Source organism: Pectinophora gossypiella, chromosome 10 (genome assembly GCF_024362695.1).
Source record: "Pectinophora gossypiella chromosome 10, ilPecGoss1.1, whole genome shotgun sequence".
In the NCBI taxonomy this organism is placed as follows: domain Eukaryota; kingdom Metazoa; phylum Arthropoda; class Insecta; order Lepidoptera; family Gelechiidae; genus Pectinophora; species Pectinophora gossypiella.
In genome coordinates this window covers 9,564,053-9,577,285 of record NC_065413.1, presented here as the reverse complement: position 1 = coordinate 9,577,285, position 13,233 = coordinate 9,564,053, and the positions used below count along the sequence as shown (strand labels likewise).

At 39.5% G+C, this 13,233-nt stretch overlaps 1 protein-coding gene across 1 annotated transcript; it reads left to right on the top strand.

Moving 5' to 3' along the window:
* The first annotated feature begins 1,745 nt into the window (after positions 1–1,745).
* Positions 1,746–13,227, top strand: LOC126370031 (tudor domain-containing protein 1). Its single transcript, XM_050014659.1, has 19 exons — positions 1,746–1,871; positions 2,217–2,371; positions 2,620–2,700; positions 2,818–3,087; positions 3,197–3,285; positions 3,690–3,853; positions 4,438–4,599; positions 5,081–5,170; positions 5,409–5,561; positions 6,511–6,655; positions 7,499–7,633; positions 7,808–7,961; positions 8,401–8,529; positions 8,971–9,064; positions 9,486–9,697; positions 10,000–10,220; positions 10,407–11,172; positions 11,333–11,598; positions 11,682–13,227. The coding sequence occupies exons 2-19, from the start codon at positions 2,303–2,305 to the stop codon at positions 12,991–12,993; spliced, it is 4,512 nt and encodes a 1,503-aa protein (XP_049870616.1). The 5' UTR covers positions 1,746–1,871; positions 2,217–2,302; the 3' UTR covers positions 12,994–13,227.
* Positions 13,228–13,233: the final 6 nt, after the last annotated feature.

Here is a 13,233-nt window from a genome sequence, read left to right as displayed (position 1 = left end):
CCGGTGAGAGTATTTTGTTGAAAAAATATTGTTTAGAGTACCTAATTATTGTTGTCTGTTGTCATAGTTGAACTATGTATTCAGAATAAGTTGTGCTGAACACAAAACAATAAATATTAGCTATTATGAACTAAAAAATATACTTCGGATCGTATCCATCATCTATCTACAAAGTTGCAGGATGGACGCGAAAATAAAGAAGTATTGTCCAAATTGCAGTCAATTGTACTACATAAAATGTAAGTATTCTTCTAATTTCTATAAATATACGTAAAGATAATGGCTAGGTACTGTATATACTGTAATACGAAACCTTAACTGTAGGGGGAATTTCCATTTCACTGTGCTTTTATGTCTAATTTTTCTGATCGCGTCTATTGAAATCCAGGCTTTTTAATGAACACAAAACTTTGGGCTGGATTTGTTTCACTCGTCTGTACATGTACATGAAAACTATGACTACTTATAATGTAAACCTTTCCATCCACAGCTTTGACGCAACCAAAAGGGAGCAATCTTCCACTATTTCTGTCATGTGGGCATACTATGTGTGAGACCTGCATTAGGAATATTGTCAAATTCGAGGAACCGATTGATTGCAAAATATGCCAACGTGATACGCAACTCAGTCCTGCTGATGCAGCCCAAGTCAACTTGAATAAGATTCCGATATACAAATTCTTTCCAGTCAACTTGCCTATGCTTGGAGATTTAACATTGCAGCTTATTGAGGTAAAGCTTAATAACTAGGAACAATTTGTTTTGAATAACTATGATATAACACTTATTTTTATTATTGTGATGATCACAAAGTCATTATTTCATAATATGTTTTTCCAAATACCCTCTCAAACTTATTGTTGTATGATATATCAAAGTGAACCATCTTTGCTTATTAGGTATTTAGAATTTGACACTACTGTTATACCTACAAATGATTTTTGCAAAGCACACATTCAGCTCACGTTCCTATTACATTAAGATACTATTTATGTATGTAGTACCTATGCCACCATGCATGACTAGCTGCAAGAGATTGAGAGATAAACCCACCTATTGTAACATTTTGTCTCTTTGGTTTGGTTAATGTGTACAATAAATAATATATATTTATGTTTATAATTTCTTGATACATTCAATAAACCCATATTCCCTAGTGGCCTGACTGGCTACAAAACTTTTGACTAAAACAAATGTACCTATAAATACAAATGCATATTTTCTAGCAAAGCACTGGAGATCAAGATAAGAAAGGAAATGATTACTTTATTGACCTACAAGCTATCATAAGGAGTGTGGAAGCTACTCAAGGTATAACTTATTTTTGGGGAGATTATGTTATGTTAATGTTTCAATATATAATAATTATAATTTAACTATTTCTATTATTATTTGATATATTCATTGAGTTGATAAGGTTACTACACTCTATATAGTCTAACCTTACCCCAATAGACATTGCACATTCCTGTTACTATTATGTAGAAAGAAATATATCATTAATATAGGTATATATACTTCTTTCTAACTTCTTAATTTTGGATGGCTGCAACTATTGTTTTACAATGAATTTTGATACTGTTTTCACATTTGATTAGTTATCAATTTGTGTCTATTTTGGAACTGTAATAAGAAATGTATAGTTTTTGATACTTGTCAACTACCCTGTTGTACAGTTTTTAACAAACTACTGCATATAGGTCTAAAGGAAAAGTAGTAAATGAAATATGCCTTTTCAGGACAATGTCTTGAGTGTCACACCCAAACCACAAAGATGTGCCAACAATGCAAAACAATTTTATGTGATTCTTGCTTCAATAAGTCACATAAGAACTTTGTTATATTTAAGAACCATGAACTCAAGAGTATTGGTAAGTGTCAATGTTTTAATAACAACTTTTTTGATTGATTGAGGTACCTAATAACAAAAAGTCACAATTAAATGTGATGCTATATGCAAACAGATCAGATTAAATTGATAGATTAAATAAATGTGATCCCAAAATGAGTAACAGGACCGCCTGGCCTGCAATTATGTTACACTAAATTACATGTAAACATACATATCACATCTATACCACTACTACTATTCCATAGTCTCTGCTTACCTGATTAGAAATAGATGATATTAATGTATCACAACTGTATACCCAATTGGGGTGGTCAGTGATACATCACAGTACAGACATAGAAAAACTTAGTGGGTACATTTTCAGAGCAAATAATATAGCCTAACAACTGTAAGATCCACAAAGGCAAGCCTCTGGACTACTACTGCCAGGAGTGTCACAAGGCCATCTGCATGGTGTGCCTGATGGTGGGCGGCGACAAGTCCTGCAAGAACCATAATGTTGTCTCCATGCAAGAAATTGTGAGTTATCTCCAATGTTTTTATGATTAGCTAAGTTTTACTCGAGTCTTTTGAATTTGCCTAAACAATATTCTTTGTCTTCCCTGATTAAATAGAGCTTTATCATTTTTAGAAACACGATTTGACCTTTTTTTATATAATAATTAGCAAATGTTTGTTACATTTGGGCTCATTTTTATTTTTACATTGACACCTTTTAAACCATCTTTACTATTATAAATTGAAAATAATAATTTATTTTTCCCCAGAATGATAACTTCTTGGAAGATATAATTGATATAACACCAAAAGTTGATGAGACCTATAAGAGACTTACAAAAACAGCTGTGGTAAGTACAATAGAATGTTTTATTATTTGTTTCAAAGTAATTCTCCTTTACTATTGCACGAGCTCGCTCATTACTATTCCACTAAGACTTAAAATGCATTTTTTTAAATCCCTATAGGATGTCGGACATCTTCTTCATAACATAGAAAACGAGACTACCTCATCTGAACTGACACAAATGTTGGCTGACGTAAAACAACACTTCTCCAAACTGGCTGCTGCCATACAGAAACACGAAAAAGAGGTTGTCGATATTATAGTTAAACTCAAATGCTCAGAAAGAGAGTCGCTACACAAAGCTAAAGATGACCTTGCCAATGGGATTAAAAAGGCTAAAACTGTTCTTCATACAATCAATTCTTGCTCAAATCCTGTGAAAGCGAAGCAGGTGAGTGCATTGTTGTTTCTTTGTGGTCAAAAGGCGCGCTTGTGAATTCAATCTCACATATTGGTATAATAATCCTTTTTGAAGTTTCTGAAACTAAAATTTTTTTCAGATGAATTTGTCAGTTCTACTAGATGAAGCCAAGCAGATTGTGGAAATGCCTTGGTATTTGAGCAGAGATGAATCTACAGACCCTCTCAAGTAAGAATTGTGAATTACTGTATTCGCCGCATAAATTACTTAATTGCGGAAATAATCTTATTTCACATACATTTAAATTGCAAATCATTATAAATTTCCTACAGTTTATTAACACTTTGATGATGCCAGAGAAGAAAATACATCCTAGAATGTATTATGCTTTTTATAAACACGGGTATATTGTAGAAGGCATGTTCGTGTATTATGTAATGGATTTCTTACAGGCAAAACTGATGACTTATCACTACTTAGTTCATCACATCCACCTTAGGATCCTTACCAACTCAAAAAAGATTATGATCATGTATCATCATCTCCCTAGCGCTATCCCGTTTTTCACAGGGTACTCTTACCTAACATCGATTACGATTGTGATGGATTATGATCGTATATATTAATTTCAGAGTGGCAGTGAATGAAGACGTATGCACATTGGTGAGCGATTACATCCACCTGGAAGGCAATGCCAACACTGTGTACAAGCTCCGCCGTACAGCTGATCTGGCCGAGGGCGTGGAGATACCGCCGCCGCCGCCCGCGCCTGTCTACCCGCCAGAACTACCCAAAGGCTTGTATTATTTTTCGACATTTAAACACTTCAGATATTACATGACTTAAAAGAATATTTTAAAAAACAACAGACAGGAATCTGCAGAAATCGGGGCCAAATTTTAAGTTACACCCGTCATTTTCTTATCCGCCGAAAAGAAATGGTACGGATGATTGACAATGTAAATTTAAAATTAATGAATAACCCGGGCGAATACAATAGGCATCTCGCTTATATGCAACCCGATCGACGTGCGCTGTCAACTTAATTCTGTCGAGTTATTACTTAATTCGTTATTTCTTAATTCTGTCGAGAATAAAAAATTTTGGGAGGGCTTTTTAAATTTCTACCTAAAATTGACGTGTGTTCCATAAATTTAATGCCTGTCGATTACCTGTCCCTTTCCTTTTCGGCGGATAAGAAAATGACAGGTATAACTTAAAATTAGATGGTGTCTTCAGGAAGTAGCACCATTGTATTAAGTAATATGAACTCAACAAAAAAAAGACAATTTAGACTGGAGAATATTTGTACCATTACATCGTAGTATAATATATTAATTATTAGAACAAACAATTTTACAAGAAACATAATTCCTGCAGATGTAAGACTGATGGGACAATCGGGGTCTGACAAGGTTCCACCGAAGGCGATGCAGCCGCCAGGGTTCTACAAGAGCAAGCCCAAGTACCGCACTAAAAGTGGCTCCGTGTCTTCGCTCAACTCGATTCAGAGCGATTGTTCTGACAGCAATACTGGATATGGTAAGTTTGTTACTATAAAATTATTCCATCATTCATTCAATCGGTCCTTACGGCACAACAACCGTGGCGCGAATGGCGCTATTTATATCGACGTTAATTTACGTTTACGTTTATAGGTCGAAGCCCTCGTTATAATTTGTGCACTCACTCATCACTGTTTGTGCCATCTGCCGAAGATTGATAAAATTACCACTTCTTTTTCCACGGTAAAAAGATGAAAAAAATACGATATCGAAACTTTATATTATACAGGGTGTTAGTGACATCGTAACGAATACTGAGGGGAATGATTCTGAGTTAATATCAAGTGGATTTTTGCATCGCAAAAGTATGAAACTGAAAATATTATAAAAAAAATTATATACGGGCGAATTGAGAACCTCCTTTTTTGAATTCGGTAAAAATCAATAAAATTTTCATCAATTTTCCGTCTCTCGCGTTAAATTCGTCGTAAGTGTACATACTGTGTATATCGTTGCAGTGGGCGAAGGGTTCCAAAACTATCAGAGGCCCGTGGTACAGTCAGTCCAACCTTTTGCAGAGAGCCAACATCCCAAACAACTCCATGAAGGTAACTGTTTCATTTACTATAGCACTGTTTAAAAGTTACAAAGCTTTTTAAATTAAAATTGGTTATGATTTATGTCCAACATCACGTAACTCTCCTTTCAATCGAGTAAATATACACAACTGAAGGATTTTTCTTGTAAAAAGCTATAACTCCGCTAGGATACTTCGTGTTGCCTCTTTAAACTCCTGCAAATAAACTGGATGCGAGGTTAAATGTCTCTTTTGAACCCTATTCGCAGGTTCCCAAGAGTTGATCTACATATCGCACATTGTGGACCCTCACAACTTCTTCGTTCAGCGCTCGTGCCACCAGGGGCTGGTGAAGGAAATGCTGCGAGAGTTCAGAAACGCCTCCACACTGCCCAAACCGTCACTCAACCACGTAGCCGAAGGTACGTGGATAATGTTATCAAATGGATATGCGTTATACCACAATCACACCTGGTGGTATATGAAGATGTGTGAGGTGGCGTATTCTTACCTAATAAATAGGCATTGGCTTAGAATATTCTATCACGAGACTGAAATTAATAATAAGTTGTTTAAAGCATCATCTATGAATGGAGTAATATATTTTTGTGTGGGTGTTTGCTGTTCGTCCGATTGGTTAACCAGTCAATCGATCCTATGGGGTTTCCTTTTGCCTATGGGGTGTCAGGCAAACGAAAAAATAGTCACTGGATCCATTGATCGCATAGGCCCAACGGAAGGACCGAAATATTTTCTCTCTAGTATCTTTTGTTTGAAGTATCCGTTACTTGAAAGGGAATTCGTGTCATTCGGTCCTAGGCTACTATCCCAAATGCCTCCCCAGTGAAGCAGCGTGGTGGAGTACGCTTCATACCCCCTCAGCAGTGGGACATATATAGGCTATTTATGTGTTATGTAATGATGTGTTTTTTGTCTGAAGTCTTCTTTTTGTCCCAATTATTCTTCTTATCGTGTGGGTTGGGAGGTGGAATACCAGCCTCATCAACTCTGGTATCAGGGTTATGATTGAGCCACCAAAGGCCCCTGACATGGCATGTGCCAATTATTACCTACCTAACAAATACGAGCCGATGTAATAACTTACTGATCCTTATGTAGGTTTATGATTACCTGTCGTTAATATTGTATTTTTTTTTTAATTCATTTAAATAATACTAAGCTATGTGTATGTTCCAAGAAATTACAATAATCATAACCATTTCTCGAACTTGGTTTAATAATAACAAAGCAAACGCAGCTCTAAGCGTTTTGCAACATGATACCTACGCCTACTCACACAGTACTACATTGTTCAACTCATTTCAATTATATGCTTTAGTCCCAGTTCTTTAGATACAAAATTGTTTGCAGGCAAAGTGTACCTAGTATTTAACAAGGCAGATAACATGTGGCAGCGATGCCGAGTGGTCACCATTAACAGAAAAGACAACAAGAATCCGACCTTCCTCGTGTTCTGCATCGATTTCGGCAGCACAGAGACTGTAACCATTGAAAAGTAAGTGACAACTTTATATTAAAAAAAATTATTGACTTTTATTGCCTTTGAAAGGCTTGTTTTTACCACTAGGCATAATAATCATGTTATAGTATTGTAAATAGATAAAATCTTAGATATTATAATCTAAAATGTAGTAAATAATATGTCTAATATTTTATGTAAACTATTTAGGTTTAAAATTTTATATAAGTAAGTGTACTTGTTCAATATCTGCTCAATATTGGTGGGTAAATTTAAAATCTCGATCAAATAATTGTCAGTCCACCGTCACTGGATGTATGACTGGCAATCCTTCTGTTCGACGTTCGACGCGGGCTAGTACAGACGTTCTGTACAAAACTCACGCCCTTACGACTTGCAGCCTAGACGTGAACGTTTCACGCATATCTGTGTTCTCCATTGGAGCTTCAATAACGTTTATTGGAACTGTTGTGTGATTTTGAACTGAACAATATATTTTTGCTCACCCGATCGGGTTAAGTGAGTGTTACTCTGACCTTGGTCGCCGGCCTGACGTTCAGGCACTCCAGAGGCTGTCCAGATTCCAGCTCGATTGTGGATGATAAAGGTTGGTGGAGATCCTTTTACTCGCCGATTAGAGCAGACAATTGTTCGTTCTATACAATCTCTTAACATACAGTCATTTATTTATATATATATTCTATCAGCGACACCTGTAAATTGCGCAGATCGCACAGTACTTATATAATATATTGTAAGTACATTATGTCGGTGTTTCTAGATGCATAAATATATAAATAAATAAATAGTCCATCAAGACTCCCATTACAAAACAATTTTGAAAACAATGATTTACAATTTGACTTATTTGGTGTACAGATTGCGCCTACTCCCGCCGGCGCGAGTTCAGTCGCCGTATCCTCTCGCAATCAACTGCTCGTTGGCAAACTGCGAACCCAAGATAAGTTCGTGGACAAGCGACGACGCCTACCTTATCCAAAACATCGTTGACAAGTGAGCTATTTTAAATACTTTATACCTCGAAATTTGTCAATGTATAGTCAGAAAAAACATAGTCTTTAAAACTCCTCACGTACCCCATCCACACTATCCTGGATGGTGGACTTATGTGATTAACATTTTTATCTATATTTGATGTTGATTATTGTTACGTTTGCGTTCTCACAGCAAGCAAGCGGTAATCCACGTGCGCCACATCCGCTCGACGTCCAACTTCACGGTGACGCTGGAAGTGGACGTGACCACCTTCGAAGACGGTATCAGTCTTGCGCATGCGCTGGTCTTCCACGAGCGCGCGAGGATGCCCCGGCCGAAATTACCGGTATATATCGATTTCGGTACACACAGGTTAAAGCATTTACATGGAAGAAGAGAACATATACGGACTGTTAAGAAAGTGATTTTGGTGATGGTTCATACTACTTAAAGAATATCGTTAGCGCTACCGCATTTAGTGTTGTCATGGGCCGCATTTTTCGTCACGGTAACGCTACATGTGAATGCACAACCCAATCCTACTTCTCTCGACCCTGGTCTTAGGATTACTACTGCGCCGCCAAAGGCCCCTGACATGGCTCATATAACTACAGACCCGCTAAGTAAATAGTAGCCGGGATCGACTGCTTAACGTGCACTCGGATGAATCATCTTACTTTCGTTCAATCGGATAATCAACCTGCAGTGTCCTAACTAAATTAGGGATCACACTCGATTCACGTCAATTAGAATCAAAGAGAATGCTATGATCATTTTTATTCCAGTATCCGAAGATAAACGCCGTGATGGAACGTCCGAAAATATTCTTGAGCAACAACGACTTGAAGCCGAAATCCGTGGAAGAAGTTTTCATCACCCACATTGTTAGCCCGGACAAGTTCTTTGTTAGAAAGGTATTTAAATTAATTAATAACTATAATACTGTAATTTATAGAACTAGCACTAAATATTGCTTCCAAAAGAATTTTGCCTACCATTCCCAGCGGAAGCTTTATTTTCTTGAGATATAATATGACTAAGTTCCAAATTTTTCGGAAGGCCAACATCATGACAAAACCCATATACCCGCGAAATGCGTTTCGGAGGCATGTGACTTAATCTGCATTGGGCTGGTTTTCCCTTCGTGGGTTGGAAGGTTAGATCGGCAGTCGCTTCTGTAAAAAACCGGACCTGTAAAATCTTCAGGTTAGGTAAGCGAACTCTGTGAAAACGGGATAACGCTAAGAAAACGCTAGATAACTAAATGTCATACAGATTATTTTTTTCGGAGATTATCTCTGATATACAATACAAACTTCAAACGGAGCTTAACATTAGTCGTAATTTATTTCCAGCGCCATCTTATGCAGGTCTTTGACAAACTTTGTGAAGAGTTGGACCAGGAGTATAGCAACTCAAATACGGGAACGGTTTATCTGCCGGAAATCGGTAAGTGACTTCTATGTATTTTCGTACGAATTCAGCGCCCAAACAGGAACATTCCCAACCTTCCAAGTACTACGGTAGCGCGCATACCGGATACGAGTTGGTGCTCATACGTGTACGTATGAGTCGTATTCATACGAAAGCGTTTCAAAAGTGCGACCGGCCCTAGAGGTTCGAACTTCAAATAACAACTTGCAAATTGAGTGTGTCGACAATCGACAAGGACCTTGTGGTACTTGGATGGTATTAAACCATCTCCATACATCCTCTTAAGTTGTTATTAACAACTGTCAAAAATGGTTGAAAAGGGTGGTCTTTGCTAGCACAACCCACACGAGAGAAGAGGTTCATAGGATGGATGCAGCCTTGTTCATGGCCACGTGCCAAAAGATCATTGTCGCTGTAATGCGCGTGTATTTCGCAGGCATGTCTTGCGTGGTAAACGTGGAGAAGTCCCCGGAGGCCGTGGCGGGTGCGGGCGTGGGGGGCGGCGGGCGCTGGGTGCGCGGCGTGGTGAGCGAGTGCCCCGGCCGCGGCCGCGTGCGCCTGCAGCTGCCCGACACCGGCGCGGCACTGCTCGTGCACTGGACCGCGCTCAGGCACATCCTGCCGCAGTACACCACGCAGCGCGCGCTCGTACGTACACTACTATGCGTCATACACTTCCACTCTAACACAGTGTAAATCTGACTGTAACATCACTGTAATGAGGCCGGCCGTCGACATAACGATCCACACGAGAAGAAATGGTAGGCTGGTTTCCACCACAGATTGACTAAACGGTAATATTTCAATTCCTGCATCCTAAAGAATCCTTAACGAGGGATATTTAATAGTAACTAGGTTTTGATCTTTCATAAAATTGAACAGTGTGAATCGGGTGTGTATTTTGTAAGACTTCCGATCCGATATCAAAGTTACGTAAAAATGTTATACAGGCAACGGAGGTCCACCTAGCGGGTGTGACTCCCCTAAACAAGAAGTGGAGCCCTGCGTCGGTGGCGCTACTACAACGCTTCCAAGAGCGGCCGCTGCGCCTGCACGTGGAGGAGGCGCGGCGCGGCTCGCCCGGCGTCACGCTGTATGACGCTTCCGACCCCGATGAGGAGGTCTGCGTCAACACGCAACTCATCAAACACAAGTTTGCCGTCACTTTCGGGTAAGACCGTTAATATCTTCGATATTGTATCTGGTTTAGGCCGGTCGTTTTGGATACGCTTTTGTGCGAATTAGACTCGCTTAAAATTATTTTCTCTCTAATATCTATATACGGTAATCGTGTCCTTCATTCGGCAATGTCACTACTACACTGGTTTTAAAACCCTTCTCTTGTTGTCTTTTTCAGTCTTTTCATGTTCAACAAAAACTCCGTGGAAGACCAAGTATTTACTAACAAATCGCCTTTGGAAGAACCGAAACAGAGACCAAAACCTGCAGGACAGATACAAGTGCTGCAGAGGAAAGCACCTAACAAACTTAATGAGAAGGAACTTGACGCGAAAGATAAGGGGCCGCTGCGATTAGAGGCCAAAGTTCTGCATTACCACTCACCATCCCTGTTATACATCTCATTGGTGCATCAGCAGAAGGCATTCAGCGAACTGTTCGAGGAAATCCAAAAGCATTACTCTAAAAAGAAGACTCAAGGTAAGGAGGAGTGGGCAGTGGGCGACCGCTGCTGTACCTTCTGCCAGCAATCGCAAACATGGAGACGCGCGGTGATCGTCGAGCTCCAGGGGGAAAACGCTAAAGTTTTCTATTCCGATTTTGCTTGCGTTGAAACAGTGCCGCTTGCCAGTTTGAAAGAACTGACTACGGAATTTACAATAGGAGACGCGGCGATCAAATGCCATTTATCTGGCATCGTTCCCGCTGATGGAGGCGAGGAATGGCCAACTATAACTAAGGAATATTTGAAGGAGTTACTCGACGCGTATCCAAGAGTGTTTGTGACGAAATTAGGGGACTTTAAAAACAAGAGTATGCCGGTGGAAGTGTGGGTATACCACACCATTCAAGGAGGCGCGCTGGAACCCAACAAATCGGAATGGCGCTGTCTCAACAAGAAGATAATTGAACAAGGTCTCGGCATCCCGGATAAAACTCAAGAGGTATATGTGTTTATTATTATAAAAACCATCATTCAAATGATGAATGTTCCGTAATTTACAATCTTGCTAAAAAATAATCCGCTGGCATAGATTCGAATACTTAGGCGTTTGCGTCTTCCCGAATACACGAGTTAAATTAATTACGAATTATTGTTCCCAGGCCTCCAGCAGCACAGAGGGTACGAAGAACGACATGTTGTCATTCTTGAAGAATGTGACTGGATCCGTAGACGAGTGGCTGCAGTTAGAACCGGTGCCTATGAAGCCCGTCTCCAAGTCTGACACTCCCACAAATTCCAGCTCTCCCATGGACGAAGAGGACGAGAACACTCCGAACGAGCTGGCCGACGTGTCAGATACCGTGTTCATTACTGACTGGCTGCCACCTGAACCTCTACCCTGCAAGGAGTTCACCGCCATGCCGACGTAAGTCTTATACTTCACTTTACCCCAGTCATCTAAACTATATATTCTAAAGCGTTATTTCTAAAATTAATTTCCTTTCACAGATACATAGACAACGACGGCCTAATTTATTTACATGACATGACACAACAGGACACGTTAGATCTTATTCGCAAGGCGCTGGACGTCCGTTTCAAATCCCCAGATCCAAAGGCAAAGTACGCCAAATGGACGGTCGGGGAACCCTGCATTGCAATGTACTACCTGGACAACCGCTTCTACCGCGGCCGCGTGCTCGAAGTCAACCCGGACACCTCTAGCTGCATCATACATTACATAGACTATGGTAACGAGGAGAACTGCTCCTTTGAAAACATGAGGAAAAGTATCGCCCTTTACCAAATCCCGACACAAGCTCACAAATGCTCCCTCAGCAGGATACGGCCGGTCGGTGTGCAATGGGACCGCCAAACTCTAGACTACATTCATAAATCTATTGTAGAGAAGCATTGCTTCGTTAAAGTCGTAGGAGAACCGGTCGAAGGCGTGGTACCTATAGAACTCAAATATGATAAGCTGTGGATCAACGACCACCTAGTTGATTTTGAGATGGCTGTATATACTGACGGTTCTAAAGCAGTGGTGAGGAAATTTTCAGCAAATAAGAAAAACAAAGTACTCGAAGTACCCATTGTTATCGAACACGACTCTTCCGGTCCCGATTACATAATTGAAGAAGAAATCGATATCAAAACAATGGAAGGCAAAGATTGGAATGCATTGATAGAAGATGAAGAGACCAATTCGATTGTGGGTAAATTTTGTACCTATCCAAAGAATAATCTGAAGGAATTCCTATGTAACATTGTCATAATCAATGACGTTAGGACTTTGGAACTTACCATTATTCACAATGATGAAACTAACATTATCTATGAAGAAATGTTTGAGAGGATACAGCAAGAGGGTCCCAACTTGCCGCCCTTGAACGGAATATATGAGCACAAGGCGTGCATTGCTCTGTTCCCTGAAGACGGCCGGTGGTATAGAGCGTCTATTCTGCAACACAGTGAGAGTAAGGGACGGTTGAAAGTAAAGTACGTGGACTACGGCAATATCGATATCATCTCCTTAGCGGACGCGCGAGAGATCTCAGATGAGTGGACAGAGTTGCCCACAGGGACCATCACGGCACAGCTGAGCGGCGTGACTATAAATCCCGAAATAGAAGTAAGTGTCCTCTCAGAAATTTATGCAAAAACATTCCTTGATAAAGGACCTTTTTGTGGAAAAGTTATTTACTATGAAAATGATATACCAAATGTTGAGTTACGTAACGATTCTGATGAATTGGTATACGAAGACCTGATCCAAAAAGGTATATTCCTAAAAGTTGATTATTCCGTTGCTGGTTGATATTTGTTGTTTGAACAATTTTGTTTTCTTTTATTTTTCGTTTTTAAAGTGTTTCAAATACACGCTAAATATTTAGTTGTGGGCACTTAATCTGTTATAGTTGATTAAAATCCTGTTATTTCTTATCTTTCATTAGATTAGTTTTAAGTCCTATACTTTTATGTGAAGGTAATCACGCCGTATTTTGATTTTTAAGTGTAAAAGTTTATTCAAATAAACTAAATGACATATAGACTTCAC